The following is a 13,921-nucleotide window of genomic DNA, read 5'->3' on the forward strand; positions in this document are numbered from 1 at the left end:
GCAGTTATTCTTATTTATGCTCAACTTGTCCCATCTTTGGCCTGCGGGAGCCTGTCTTTGGTTCCTGTGCTTTCCTGAAATGACTTTACCAGTCTTTGATAGCTTATGGCTTCCTTGCTCTCAGTTTGACAAGATGGTCCAGCCTCAACATGTACATTCTGCCTCAAACCTGGGAAATTGTGTTTTTAAAAGGTGATAACTCTGCAGTTAATAAGGAAAGTCACCTATCCGAAACATGGGCGGTCCTAATATCTAGCCCAATGCTTGGTGCATAGTAAATAGTTAATAAATATTGGTTGGCGGAATAAATTAATGATTACCACCCTCACTAGATTTTAAGTTCCCTGAGGCCACAGACCGTACACTTCTAACAAGTACGCATATTTCTTGAATAGACAAATGAAGAACTGAGAACCGACAATTAGGTGGTACCACTGAAGTCTCAGGCAGGGCAGAACCCTGGTATTTGTGGTCCTCTACCTCCCTCTGGTGGGAAGGACAGAGCATCATCTTCCAATGCCTGAAAATCTAGCCTAGTGTTTTTCAAACTACAGATCTCCACCCACTAGTGAGTTGTAAAATCAATTCAGTGGGTCATGACCAGCATTTTTCATTGAATTTATAATTGGATAGAAAATATCAGGGTGCCTTACGCAGAGGAGAGGCAAATTCTGTCATGAAGTGTCATAAAGCTATGTTTATAGTTATACCTATATATCTATTGGCATATTCACTTATATGCTACATATGTATTTTTATGTGTGTACTGGATCATCCTCCAATGATTTGTTGATAAATGTTTAACCACTAGTGCTCTAGGGGAACATGTATACCATATATATGTTTATTATAAGTTTTTCTTAATATAATGTGTAGCACATAATTACAAAATAATGAAATACACCAATGCTCGTTATTGTAAATTCTACATAGTGAAATGATTCTCGCAGAATGCTTTCATTGATTTTTGCTGGACTCTTATACCCATAGCCAACCTATAGTTTCAGTTCAACCATGTTTTGACAAATGGAGTTGCATTCCAATCTAACAAAGCCCTGCTTTGTAGCACTTGCCAATTCCCCTGATGTCAAGCTACCAAGGTGCTGTCACTGAGCATAGAATTGGAAGAGTTGCACAATAGCATATTATATAGATACAATAGATGTAAGTAACCCTAACAGCATAGATAATAATGTAGCAAAATAATTAGAAAATGATAAGTTTTGAGTAATTATTTTGAGTTTAATTGTTAGTTTATGTAATGTAATTTTTAATAATGGCTGTGTTTAACAACTAGCTTGCAAAATCTTGAAAATTTAACAATCTGCTCTCACAGGCCTGGATGAGTTGCCTCCAGCACACCATTAAACTATAATATGTATTTCCTAATATGGGTTGAAGTTTAAAAAAAAAAGACAAAAACTTGTCTAGACACCTACAATTTTTCAGCTGTGGGTTAAACCCAGCCTTCAGGAATCTCCCGAGATGAAGCTTTATAGTCTCAAATGAAACAAATCCATTTTCTTTTCGACAGAAATACAAACCCTGAAACATTCAGGAGGTATATTTTTGATTGCTCCTCTGGGTGATGTCTAGGGTTTCTGTCACCCAGCACTTTCGCCTTTTTGGGGGGTGGGGGATCAGCATCTGGATTTTCATTGGAGGAAACATTTAGTTAATAATGTCCAACGTACCTCTCTGCTCTTAATTGTTACGCAGCTTGCTATAGAAAGTAATAATAACTGAGGACCTGTCAATCTTCAGGAGATACTGATGGTTTCAGATACCATCATAATAACGTCTTTCTGGCTGTATAGTTTTTATTCTCAATCACAGAAAGACAAATTGGTATAATCACCACTATATTTTCTTTTTTAAACCTAGCTTTTCGAAGGCCTGGAGACATCTTGCTACGTAAGAATTCTGATCAGTTAAAAGCAATTTACAGATAGGAAGATCATCTTGAGATGGTTTTAAGGAATAAATGCTTTTCTTCTCATTAGTTTATTGATTCATTCTGTACATGAGGGATTTTTAAACATCAGTCCTTTCTAGGCATAAATCAGGCCACTGGTTCCCAAAGGGTGGCAGCTATCCTTGGTAAGGGTACATGAGATTGTTTAAGGCAGCTAAAGATGAACATTTCAATAGAAATGTTTTATTTGTAATAGAAGAAATAAAACTGGCACACAGAATCCATAATTCCATGGATATTTTTGTCTGGGAGGCTATACAGTAGGTATTTAAGTTTTAAATATGTGTTGTTTAAAGAAAAGTGTATAGTAAATAACAGCATTGGTATATGGACAGAGCAAAAGCAGTTAAGGTGGCTGTCACAGATTGAATGGTGACTCCCAAAAGGTATGTCACTGTCTTCACCCCTGGTACCTGATAATGAGACCTTATTTGCAATTAAAATCTTTGCAGATACAAGGACCTCAAGATGGGATTATCCTGGATTTAGAGTGGCCCCTAAATCCAATGACTAGTGTCCTAATAAGAGACAGAAGGAGAAAAGAAACACAGAGGCAGAGACACAGAAGAAAGGCCACATGAAGACAGGCAGAGATTGCTGTTATACAGCTACAAGCCACCAGAATGCAGGAGAGAGCCAGGGAAGGGATTCTCTCTCAGAGCTTCCTGAAGGGACCAACCCACCCTCTCCTTAGCTTGATTTAAGATTTCTGGTCTCCAGAACTGTCAGAGAATCAATTTCTGTTGTTTTAAGCCACCAAGTTTGTGGTAATTTGTTATGGCGGCCCTCGGACACTAATACAGCGGAAAAGAAATGAGTTGAGGTCGGGAAACGCTGAATTAGACTCCCATGACAAAAAAGCGAGAAGAGTTAGCTCTGTGATAAACGGAGTGACTGCGTCTTCAACGCCCTCATGCGATCTCCATTGGCTCCCTCCTCCGGCACGTCCACTCAATACAAACAGGTGTTCTAAAAGGAAAAATAAATCTAATAATTTAACATTTACATTTAATAAATGTTATACGCTTTTAGTTTCTAACGAAATTTGATTTCATGTCCCCATACCTGCATCCACATAATGAACCTCGAGCTCATAAATTAACTTCGGGGCAGGGTTGAGCGCCTCTTGGTCTCCCCATTTTACAGAAGAGAAAACTGAGGCTCCGGTGGGGGCGGTGTCGCCGAGTCTCAAAGAGAGGCTGAAAGATGCTGTGGCTGCTGCGCCCATTCATTCCTACGGCGCTGCATCGATTCTTCCCCACCGCCAGCAAATACTCCCACGAGAGCTTCTTCCCAGCCCAAAGCAAGACGCACAGGCCGAGATCCGCACCTACCACGCTCGGAGCGTGTCGCGGGGGGCAGGACGCAGAGAAGCCACGGGAGGGAAGAGCGAGGTTCAGAGACCCGCGCGCTGCAGAGGCCGCCGATGGCCAAGAGGGGGAGCGCGCGCGCACGTGTCGGGGGCGGGGCCTGCGGGCGGCGCGCCTGCGCGGGGAGGGAGGTGGCGGTGCGGGCCGGGGCGGGGGACAGAACGGTGGCCGAGAGGGCGCGGGGAGCCGGACGGTGGCCGACGAGGTTCGGCATGGAGCACCTGGAGCGCTGCGCGCGGGTCCTCCGAGCCACGCTGGTGCGGGCGGCCGTGCGGCGCTACCTGCCCTGGGCGCTGGCGGCCTCCATGCTGGCAGGCTCCTTCGTCAAGGAGCTGTCCCCGCTGCCCGAGAGCTACCTCAGCAACAAGCGCAACGTCCTCAACGTGTGAGTGCGCCCCGGGTCCTCTCCGTCCGGTCCCCGCTGGCGCCGGTCCGCGGGCGCCTCGTCCAGGGAGCGGGGGGTTCGCGACCGTGATGGACGGGTCCTTGGCAGGGGAAGTCTTCCCGGTCGTGACAGCAGCTGCACGCGGGTCACGACCGGGGGACCTCGGAATAGCGAGCAGTGGCACGAGCACTTCGTGTGTGTCCATCCACCCAAGACAGCTGGGCCTGACTGGGCAGGGAGTGGCGAGCAGGGTGTGTGCATGTGTGTGCGTGTGTGTGGAGGGGTGCAGCGTGGGAAGGGGTACGAACCAGCCCGCGTGGCTGCTCCCTGCACCTCCCCTTCGAGTTAGGAGTTGGCCCGTGCCCTGGGGGACATGCCCCTGCCTCCTGTTTGCCTGTGTCCTTCCCCACGCCTCCATCGTAAGCCCCCTACCCCCAGCTTGTCACTAGCTGGGAAGGACCTGCCTTCTCCACCCCGCTGCCCCCACCCCGACCTTTGAGAGCCTTGCCCCAGCCGAGGAGAGAAACCCCACAGCGCTGCAAGACACTCTCCCGGGAGTGGAACCCTGCAGTCTATGACCTTTTCCCTGGATTTCCTTGGACCTTCTCAGCCGCTCAGAGTTCATGGCAATGGACCAGGACAGCAATCCCAGTGGGGCTCTTTGAGAAACTCCTTAACTTCACCCACTCCTCTCTCTCTCTCTCTCTCTCTCTCTCTCTCTCTCAACTCCTGGATTTTAAGTTGATTGCAGGAAAACACTGTTGCAGTAGTAAAGGGAAACTCTGAAAGATAAAACTCCGTCCTTGATGTGGGCCTGGATTCTTCTTTCGAATTACAGGGTCGCACCATCTCCTAAAGGGCAGCCCAACTTCGGTGATCTACTTCAAACGCTGGTTTCTCTCCCCAGCAGCTTCGTCAAATGCCTGACAGGTCTTGGCTCTGGCAAGATCTTTGCGCCTTCGTCTCAGGGAGGAATTTTAGGACAGGCCCTGGAGTGGTGTCTGAGAACCTTTTGGAACCGGGGGAAAGAGTCGTTCTGTCCTTGGCGCACGCACCTTCCTTCCTCGCTCACCAAGGAGGCTAGGCTAAGAATAGATCGTGAGAGTGGTAGTAACCCCAAGCCTCTGGATGTGTGTTTACCGCAGCTAGTCCCCAGGTCAGCCACCTTTGATGAGTGCAAAGGAGGCCAACGAGGCAGCTGCTGCCTTATCTGGCCTGGGGAAGCTGGGGGCCAAGCAGCCTGGCAGACAAATCCCTGTTGTTTGCCGATAGCCATGGATCCTGGCATTTTGTTCCAAGCCTCTGTGTGCTAATTCATGGAAGGGAACTAGTGAATCATTGGCTCTGGAAGGGATTTAAAAAGTCATTTGGTCCTTTTAGTTCTGTTTCACGGTTGAGGAAATAGGCCTAGAGAAGCGTGTTAACAAGTCAGAATCAGGATTTGAAGCTGGGTCTGCTAGCATGAAGTCAAGCTCTGTTCCAAGATCGTTCCTGCCATGTAAGAAAGAACCGTGGTGTAGAAAAAGCATGAGCTTTGGGGCTGGCCGAATCTCGGTTTAATATGTGTTTGCTGGTTGTGTGAGTGTGACTCTGGGAATCTGAGCCTCAGATTCTTTATCTATAAAATGGGGCAAATGACACCTTCCTCCAAGGGTAATTGTGAGTGTTCTATGGGGAAATGAGTGTATGAAAAGCTCTTGGCATTTGTAGATGCTCAATTATTATTACTTTCCTAGACAAATAGCATAGTGCTTAAGACCACAGACCTTGGATTTGAATCCCAGCCCCACCTCTTATGACCTCCACTTTACGCATGATCCTTCTCTGTGCCTCAGTTTTCTCATCTGTAAAATGGAGATAATAACAGTACCTACCTAGTAACAGTCCACACGTAGAGTTGTTTAAGGATTAAATAGATAATACATTTAAAGTACCTACTAAGTTGTTATCTGTAGCTTTTATCAGCTTTTCTCATTTTCCCTCCTTTGAGAGTCTATAGAGACCTGAGTCATGACATTGTTTTTCTTCTCCACCAAGTGTTCTTCACTTCCACTTTCCTCCTCTGCCAGGTATTTTGTCAAAGTGGCGTGGGCCTGGACCTTCTGTCTCCTCCTGCCTTTCATTGCCCTCACCAACTACCACCTGACAGGCAAGGCTGGCCTGGTCCTGCGGCGGTTGAGCACCCTACTTGTGGGCACGGCCATCTGGTATGTCTGCACAGCCATCTTCTTTAACGTTGAACACTACACGGGCAGCTGCTACAAGTCACCGGCTCTGGAAGGGATCAGAAAGGAGCAGAATAAGCAGCAGTGCCACCAGGAAGGAGGCTTCTGGCACGGCTTTGACATCTCAGGCCACTCCTTCCTGCTGAGCTTCTGTGCCCTCATGATTGTGGAGGAGATGGCTGTGCTGCATGAGGTGAAGACGGACCGAAGCCACCATCTCCACACTGCCATCACCAGCCTGGTGGTCGCCCTGGGCTTCCTGACCTTCATCTGGGTGTGCATGTTTCTGTGCACAGCTGTGTATTTCCACGACTTGTCCCAGAAAGTGTTTGGCACCCTGTTCGGTTTGCTGGGCTGGTATGGGACATATGGGTTTTGGTATCTGAAATCATTTTCCCCAGGACTTCCTCCCCAGAGATCTAGTTTGAATTTGAAGCAAGACAGTTATAAGAAATAAAAGAGAATCAAAAGGGGGGACGGGAGGACAATGGGTAATATATTTTTCTGAGTTATTTGACTAAATTATTGATGCTACTTCAGAGACGAAGCTTACCAGGCAGTTTTAGTGGGTGATGGTGGAGGCTGGGGAGCTAGTTCAGTCCCTAGACTGTTGTTGATGACGTCACCCTGTGTCATAAGCACCACCATTCCCGGTCAGGCACTTTTTGTCCCTGGCAAGACTGAATCTGGACCATCCCTTTTGTCCCTAGAGGGCAGAGCTCAAGCTCAGTGAGAGGACAGAAGCAGGAAAGCCTCTTGTGTGGCTGAAGGGGAGGCCAGGGCCTCAGGACTCCTCTCTGCTGCCGCCTTCTCTCTCTGATTCTAGTTGGCTTTTCTTTTAACGGCTGTTAAGGCTGTTATTTAACAATATTTCCCTCTGGTCAATTTCGCATAAGCATTTATTTCCAGCAGGGTTCTTTACAAAACTACCAACCATTGCCTGAAAAACACTCTCTGGTGTTAGTATTTGTTTTATCCGTGGAATGTTAAATATTACAGCTGGCTTGTGATTAGCTACCAAAACTGACAAACTGGAGTGCCTCTGCGACCGAATATTGGATGATTTTTATGTAATGAACACTGATAATTTTTCGTCTGTGTTGTCTGTTGGTTTTTGGAGCGATAAGGTTACCTTTTTGCTCCTATTTTGAGTGACTGCTTTATAGTGTTTAGTAACAACTGTGGCATTTGTTCTCTGTCAACAGAACTGAAAATAACTCTCAGCTCCACTGCTTCACTTCGGCACATGTGTCGATTGTTTTGAGGTGGTGGTTTTTTTTTAGAACACTAACTTACTTTTTATAAACCAAACTTTTGGCTTTTGATATTAAATTCCACCTCGTAGGGTTGTTTTCTCTGTTAAGAATAAACCCCCAAAATGTAGGCATTTTCATAATAACTTGATACATTTTAAGCTGAGAGTAATTTTACAAAATGCGGAATTGCAGTGAAACTTCCCTGATCACACATCCACACGTCCTTGGTGTAGACTGACCGACCAGTGCTTGGGTCATATGATAAGTCCATTGATCAGTCTGCTGTGACCCAAGGCGGTCTTACTTTTCGGACAAGATTATGATAAGTCAGAAGTAAAGGAAAATGATTTCCTGTTGTCTTTGATGGCAACAAGCTAACCTGTTGGCAAAAATGTCCTTATCAAATGATGGCATGACGTTGACCCCACCCTCCTCTTATCTGAACCACCATCAAAAGTAAACCAAACCCGAGTCTAGTGTACTGGTCTTGAAATCAGCCTTTTCTGTCCGCTTTCCAACACTTCTCAATTTCCCAGCTTGTCATTCCGTGGTCTTCAATGTGAGAGTGCTGGAAAGGGTTAGAAAACTGTCACCTCCACCTCCTCACAGAGGCAGCTCTGTGCTGTGTGATGAGAGGCCCCCTCCCCTCCCTCAGGCTATCTCCTTAAGCCTTTCAAAACAAATCCCTCGTGTTTTGGATAATCATCCTTGAAGCTTCTTTGATGCCCCCCCCCCCCCATTCAAGCCTGATAATTGCCTTAACTGATAAGCGCCACACTCACCTGGCTTAGCTCAAGCTTAGATGGTTTTCTTGAGCTCTGAAAAATTGTATTTCATATAAAGATCTATTTAAAATATGTAGTTCGTATCCAGCTGACCTGCAAGTTTACCTTGCGTAGATCAAAATGTGAGGTATGATACTGTGTTGCTCCGAAAATAAGACCTAGCCGGACACTCAGCTTTACTGCGTCTTTTGGAGCAAAACTTAATATAAGGCCCGGTATTATATTATATTATACCCGGTCTTATAGTAAAATAAGACCCGGTCTTATATTATGTTATATTATATAAGACCGGGTCTTATAGTAAAATAAGACCGGGTCTTATGTTAATTTTTGTTCTAAAAGACGCATTAGCGCTGATTGTCCGGCTAGGTCTTATTTTCAGGGAAACAGGGTACCACTTACTAGAAGAAGGTGGCAGACACACGGTCAATGAGATTTCAGAGGTGTCACCATGGTGCTCTGAAAGCATTGGCATGATGCGATGGCCCCCTGAGATTGCTTTGCCCTCTGGAGTGGAAGTGGGGTGGAAGCCGGGGGTGGGGTAGGTGGCAGGAGTTTGTTGAAGGGATTGAAGTCTCTCCCAAGTTTCCTGTTTAGTACCAAAAGGCAACAAGCACAGGGTGACTCCAGAAGTTCATTGTCAGACTTAAACCTCCACACATTTCTGTCATTGGGTCTGATTCAGGCTTAGCATTCAATCGACTCATTACCAAGCCTTGTACATTGATTAGTCTTCTACCCCTTCCTCTTCATTCTTAGCACCCTTGCCTTTCTCTTGGGAACATGCCTTCTGTCCCTGTGTGAGACAGCATGGCGTCGCTGAAAGAGTTTGGGCTTAGGCAAATATGAGATGGGAGTTCAAATCATGGTACCACTACTGAGAGCTTTCTGACCGTGGGCAAGCCTCATTTTCCTTATCTGTAAAATGGACGTGGTGCTGTTAGGATGAAGAGAAATGATGCATGCAGAATGCCCAGCACGTGGGCTTAGCAGGCCATAATCCCTGTCCCCTTTTCCTGGACTAAGCCTTTAGAACCTTTGGGCTCTTCCAGAGAAGGCAGAGAAACTGACGTCTTTTGAATGCTATTTGGGGTCTGGGTCTCCTGTTGAAATAGCCGTGTATTGTCTTTTGAAAAGTGTCTGTCGTCCTCAGGTGCTGAACAAGGGGCTTTGGAGGGCATCTGTGATCACACAATACTGCCAGGCTTGTGCCTCTCCATGTCGAGGTTCATTCACGGTGCCTCATTTTCCATGTGCGTCTGTCATAGTCTGAGTACCAGATTGTATTTAGAGAATGGCTCTTGCCACTGTTATATACACACAGATCGCGTGTATGAACAAGCACATTAAGTAAACTGGAGATAATGAAATCCCACATTCCAGCGTTTCGTGTGTTCCTTTCTATTGCCCTCCGTGAAGTCCAGAACCAGAAAAGCTCTGTCCACTGTGAAAGTGTAATTCTTTCTTGAGCTATTTGTTACGTATATAGAGTATTTCATGGCTGTAGTTACTTTTCCTAAATCCTGTAAACTATTTAGTTTATGTTCGGTTACGTATTTCTTAGCTTGATTTACTCCTTCCCTCTACTATATCCGTGTCTTAGAGTCCTGGGGTCTGGAGCAGCCCGATTTGGGAGTTTTCCTGGCAGAAGAAGAGGTGAGCCTTATGGAAGTGATACTGAAAAGCGGTTCCACAGCCCACTGCAATGTGGTCATGCTCGCAACTGCCTCACAGCCCTGGAGGCCTAGACCCGTGAGGGCTTTTTTGTGCCATTTAGTGCCCACTCATTTGTCAGCCTGACGTGCTTGGCAACTCCAGGTAGTGTCTGTCAAAAGCTGAATGGCTCCAAGATTAGAATCTCCTCACACAGCAAGAATTCCCTCTTCGGATTCCTTGGGCAGCAACGTACCCTTCTTGAGTTCATAATGTGAGCCAGGAGCTGGGTAGGATGATAAACTCCCTCCATCGTGGAGTTTGTGGTCCAAAGTCAGTCCCTTCAGAGCCTAAGGTGTGGGCTGGGGTCGCAAAAGTGAATTTGATACATCTATGCATGTGAGGCATTTTCCCTTAATGCGGGGAAGACACATAAGGAACCAGCAGCCCCAGAAAGTGTTCCGAGGGCTGGGGCAAGGTCTGCGCCTGGGACCATAGAGCAGCGGACAACCAGCTGCCCTGGGGAGTTAGGGAATGTCTTCACAGAACCTAACAATTCTTTTGGGTAAAGGATGAGGAGGACTTCACGCTGTTAAGAGAAGGGCATCCAGGAAAGTGAGAACTGCATGCCCAACGACAGATAACGCTGCCATAATTTTTATTCAGATGTCCCTTCTCCAGAAACCTCACTTTTCCATCATTTTCAAAAGCGATGGAGATTGAAGAAAGGCATACAGGACTATCAATATAGTAATAATATAAAGAGCACTCAGCTAGAAGATAGAATACCTGGCTTTGAGCTGAGTTCTGCCACTGCTTCTTTTCTGCTTTTCTCTATAACTTTGAATCAAGATCTCTGGGTCTCAATTTTCTTATTTGATAAATGATGGTAGCGGACTGGGTACTCTCACCAACTCTTCTACTCTATTCTGTTCCTCTGTTCTGCTTGATGAAAAATTCTTCCCAAGCTGGTTAGAACTTTTATTTTGGGAAACAACATGAAAAGAAACTCCCACTCAGTGCTGAGGTGGCAGCTGGTTTCCTGGTGAGTGATGGAGGAGCCGACCTCTGTTTGCCCTTTCTCACACCCCCCTTTTTTTCTTTGTCAACAGCCTAATGTAGTTTAGACCCGATTGCATGGGTTCACCTGGACTTACTAGACATGGGGAGCTGAAGCTAGTTCCCAGAAGGGTGAAATACAGAAACCTTAAAAAACAAACAAACAAAAAAGGCTCCAAAATCAATCCATTTTTGATAGCTGTTAGGAGAAGGTAGGTTCTATTGAGAGAACACCTGTGCAGTATAGTCACCTTCAGAAATTGTCCCAGAAACCCTTAATAAGTATCTGGCAAGTTGGGGGTGGCCAGTTTTCTCAGTGGTTAGAGCACAGTGCTCATAACACCAAGGTCTCCAGTTTGATTCGCACAAGGGTCAGTGAGCCGCGCCCTCCACAGCTAGATTGAAGGACAACTTGACTTGGAGCTGAGCTGCGCCCTCTACAATTAGATTGAAGGACAACTTGACTTGGAGCTGATGGCTCCTGGGAAAACACACTGTTCCCCAGTATTCCCCAATAAAAATTAAAAAAAAAAGTATCTGGCGAGTTTTAAAGTTGAACACACACGGCACAGAAAACAGGTCCTCCCAAACCTTGGGGGGAGGGCGGATGGTAAACTGGTACTACCTGTTTAGATGGTAACATAATAGCATCCAAACTTGAACAGTACAGACCCAACAATAGGAATCTAGGGATTTGGGCTAAGAAAATGCTCACAGAAGTGGGCAAAGACAAGTACAAAGATTTTACGGCAGCTGTTTGTAATAGTGAAAAATTGTCAAACCCACAAATACCCATCAGTTCAATTATGGTAACTCTCTATTAGGGATAGAATGCAGTCACTGCGAAGAATAAATGGTGTGTTGAGCATGGAATCTGGTGGCAGAAAGTCTTGGGTGTGCGCTGACTGACTTCCAGCCTTGTGCCCTCGATCAAGTCGGGCTCTGTGAGCCTGCGTTTCTGAAGCGTAAGATAGGGGGGATCGTGCCTCCCCTCATTGCATGTTCCCCGCCCTAATGGTGGAGAACTGAGGGAACCAGGCACAGCGTTCATTCAAAGAGACGTGGTGCCTTGTCGGAGTTTACAGTCTCGCTGGGCACAGACAACGAATGAGAAACTCCAGTGTGCCGAGTGTTGGCAGCAGGGTGTTGCCCCAACTTGTCCTAACATTGTCACAGCTCAGGCAGAGATGATTTAAAGTCTTAGAAAAGCAAAGGAGGGAGGAGACTAAACGTGGCCTCAGGCCAGATTGCCTGCCTGAGTTCTAATTCTGGCCACACACTCTGGCTGTGAGCCCTTCAGTAGTTCCCTGACCTCTCAGCCTCAGTTTCCTCACCTGTAAAATGGGGATAACGTAACGACCTACCTCGTGGAGTCGTTGTGAGGATTAAATGAACTGATGCTTGTTAAGTGCTTACTGAGAACAGGAGCTAGTGTATGTGAGGTGCTGTATGAATGTCTTTCAAGCGCACAGTAAGTCCCTAATGTGTCTTTGTTACCAAAACTACTTTAAAATCAGGGGAAAGAAACCCCATTCACGTCGATGTCTTCATTTTGACCAACTCAGAGGGAGTTAAAATGCAGTCAATGAATGTGGACGGCCCCTTCCCAGTGATGCAGCATGGGAATAGACTCCCGGAGACGGCAGCCTGGTTTCAGGGTTAAGTAGGAGGTGGAAGAGAGCAAGGGGGGTGTTTTCCAGGGGAGCCGAAAGGAAGACATCACATATCGGTGGGGTCTTTGAGGCCAGGGTAAAGCAGGTCCCCCTCTTTGAGGCACTGTCCACTCAAGGCAATCCAAGGTCTGCCTGACCCTGGTTTCCAGGCTGCGTATTTTCGGGGCCTGAGCTGGGAGCCTTTCCATGGCGCCCCTGCAATTCCCCTGTCTTCTCTGCCAGGGTGTGGCTGCCTGGGGCATGTGTGGCTGCCTGAGTGCCTGGGAGGTGAGTAGGTGGGGGTTCCTGAGGGCCACCCTCATTAGCATCTTAATTTCTGGAACAAAGTTATTCAGGCCTCGCCCAACCAAGCTGCTGTGGCCCATTTCCCAATCACTGCTTTCATCCCTTGCCTTCTGCTTGCATTTTCTGAGCATGCTATATCTGTCTGGTACCCCATGCTGCTAGGGACTGATGCAGGGGTGAATGGGTGGGGGCATGAACCGACTCTCATCTGAATGGAAACTGAAGCACTGTGTCCAAGTGAGGTGGGTTTATGTCAAGGGCAAAACTGCAAAGTCTATCCGGCAGCGGAAGCCGTTCCCACACTCAGCAACTTGAGACCTGAACTCGACCCTTGCTAGCTCTTGTGGGACACGGAGTCTGAACCACGTGTCTCCACCCCTCTCGCCCCAACCTTTGGAAATGAGAGCTAGATGGACAACACAGGTTTAGAAATGAAAAGCAACTGCTTCTCCTGGATGCTTTATTGGGGACTTTCAGTGGTTTCTAAGCATGAGCGGCAGTGACACCCAGACTCACCCAACATGCAAAAGGCACAGGAAAGTGAGACATGACCAGGGCAGGCAGCGTGGCATGGTGGGGCATGAGGAGCGCCCCACAAGTGATGGGAAAGGTGGGCATTAAAGGAGATGGCTGTGGCAGAGGCTGGGAGAGGGATTTGAGGTTTGCCCCCTCCAGACCCACCCCTGCACTCAGGCCGGGACTGACCTTCTAAGCAGGTCAACATGGCTTTTACTGAAAGTCCACTTCACATGGTGGGAACACTCAGCTCCGGGTGGGAAGAGGATGATGGATGCTGCCTTCAGGGATTACCGGGAAAATGCCAAACCAAACTCACTGGCCACGTCAGGAAGGGAATGAGGCTGTGCTCATGGTGTCGCTCCCCGTCACGGCCTGATGGTTGGGTGCCACTGTCCTGGCTCGAGCCAGTCCATGTCCAGGAGAAGAATGAAGCCCCTTCTGATCTTCCGGGGCCTCCCATGGGGGGTCCGGGCCTCCAGCCCTACCTGGAGGCTAGAAGAGTTGAGTCTTGATGTTGGCTTTGTCCTGTGGAAGAGTTCCCTGGGCAAGAGGGAAGGGGAGGCGAGGGGTCAGGCCCTCTGAGCCCCCAGCACCTCCCAGAATCTGGGCCCTGGTGGGTGAAACAGCCTGGGACTCACCTCAGATCCTAACCAGTCCCCACAGTTCCAACTTGAAACCTTGAATCGAAAGAAAAGGCATTCGTGTTTTGTTTCTGATCTCTCTCTCTCTCTCTCTC

General features: G+C 47.3%; 1 protein-coding gene across 2 annotated transcripts; it reads left to right on the forward strand.

Annotated features, from left to right (window-relative positions):
- The first annotated feature begins 3,505 nt into the window (after positions 1 to 3,505).
- Positions 3,506 to 9,370, forward strand: FITM2 (fat storage inducing transmembrane protein 2). Of its 2 annotated transcripts, XM_081034519.1 has the most exons (3): positions 3,506 to 3,730; positions 5,800 to 6,377; positions 8,366 to 9,370. In XM_081034519.1, exons 1-3 carry the CDS (start codon positions 3,558 to 3,560, stop codon positions 8,539 to 8,541), a joined length of 927 nt encoding a protein of 308 aa, XP_080890645.1. In that variant the 5' UTR covers positions 3,506 to 3,557; the 3' UTR covers positions 8,542 to 9,370. The 2 variants fall into 2 exon arrangements, with proteins under 2 accessions (XP_080890645.1, XP_080890646.1); XM_081034520.1 differs by lacking the exon at positions 8,366 to 9,370 and having other exon boundaries at positions 3,515 to 3,730; positions 5,800 to 8,133.
- The last annotated feature ends 4,551 nt before the right edge of the window (positions 9,371 to 13,921 follow it).

This window comes from Rhinolophus hipposideros, assembly GCF_964194185.1.
Source record: "Rhinolophus hipposideros genome assembly, chromosome: 22".
NCBI classification, from domain to species: Eukaryota; Metazoa; Chordata; class Mammalia; order Chiroptera; family Rhinolophidae; genus Rhinolophus; species Rhinolophus hipposideros.

Coding starts and splice junctions, on each gene's coding strand:
- FITM2 (XM_081034519.1), top strand. CDS start 3,558: ATGGAGCACCTGGAGCGCTGCGCGCGGGTCCTCCGAGCCACGCTGGTG. Junction 3,731..5,799: donor AAGCGCAACGTCCTCAACGT/GTGAGTGCGCCC, acceptor CTCCTCTGCCAG/GTATTTTGTCAAAGTGGCGT. Junction 6,378..8,365: donor ACTTCCTCCCCAGAGATCTA/GTTTGAATTTGA, acceptor TTGTCCGGCTAG/GTCTTATTTTCAGGGAAACA.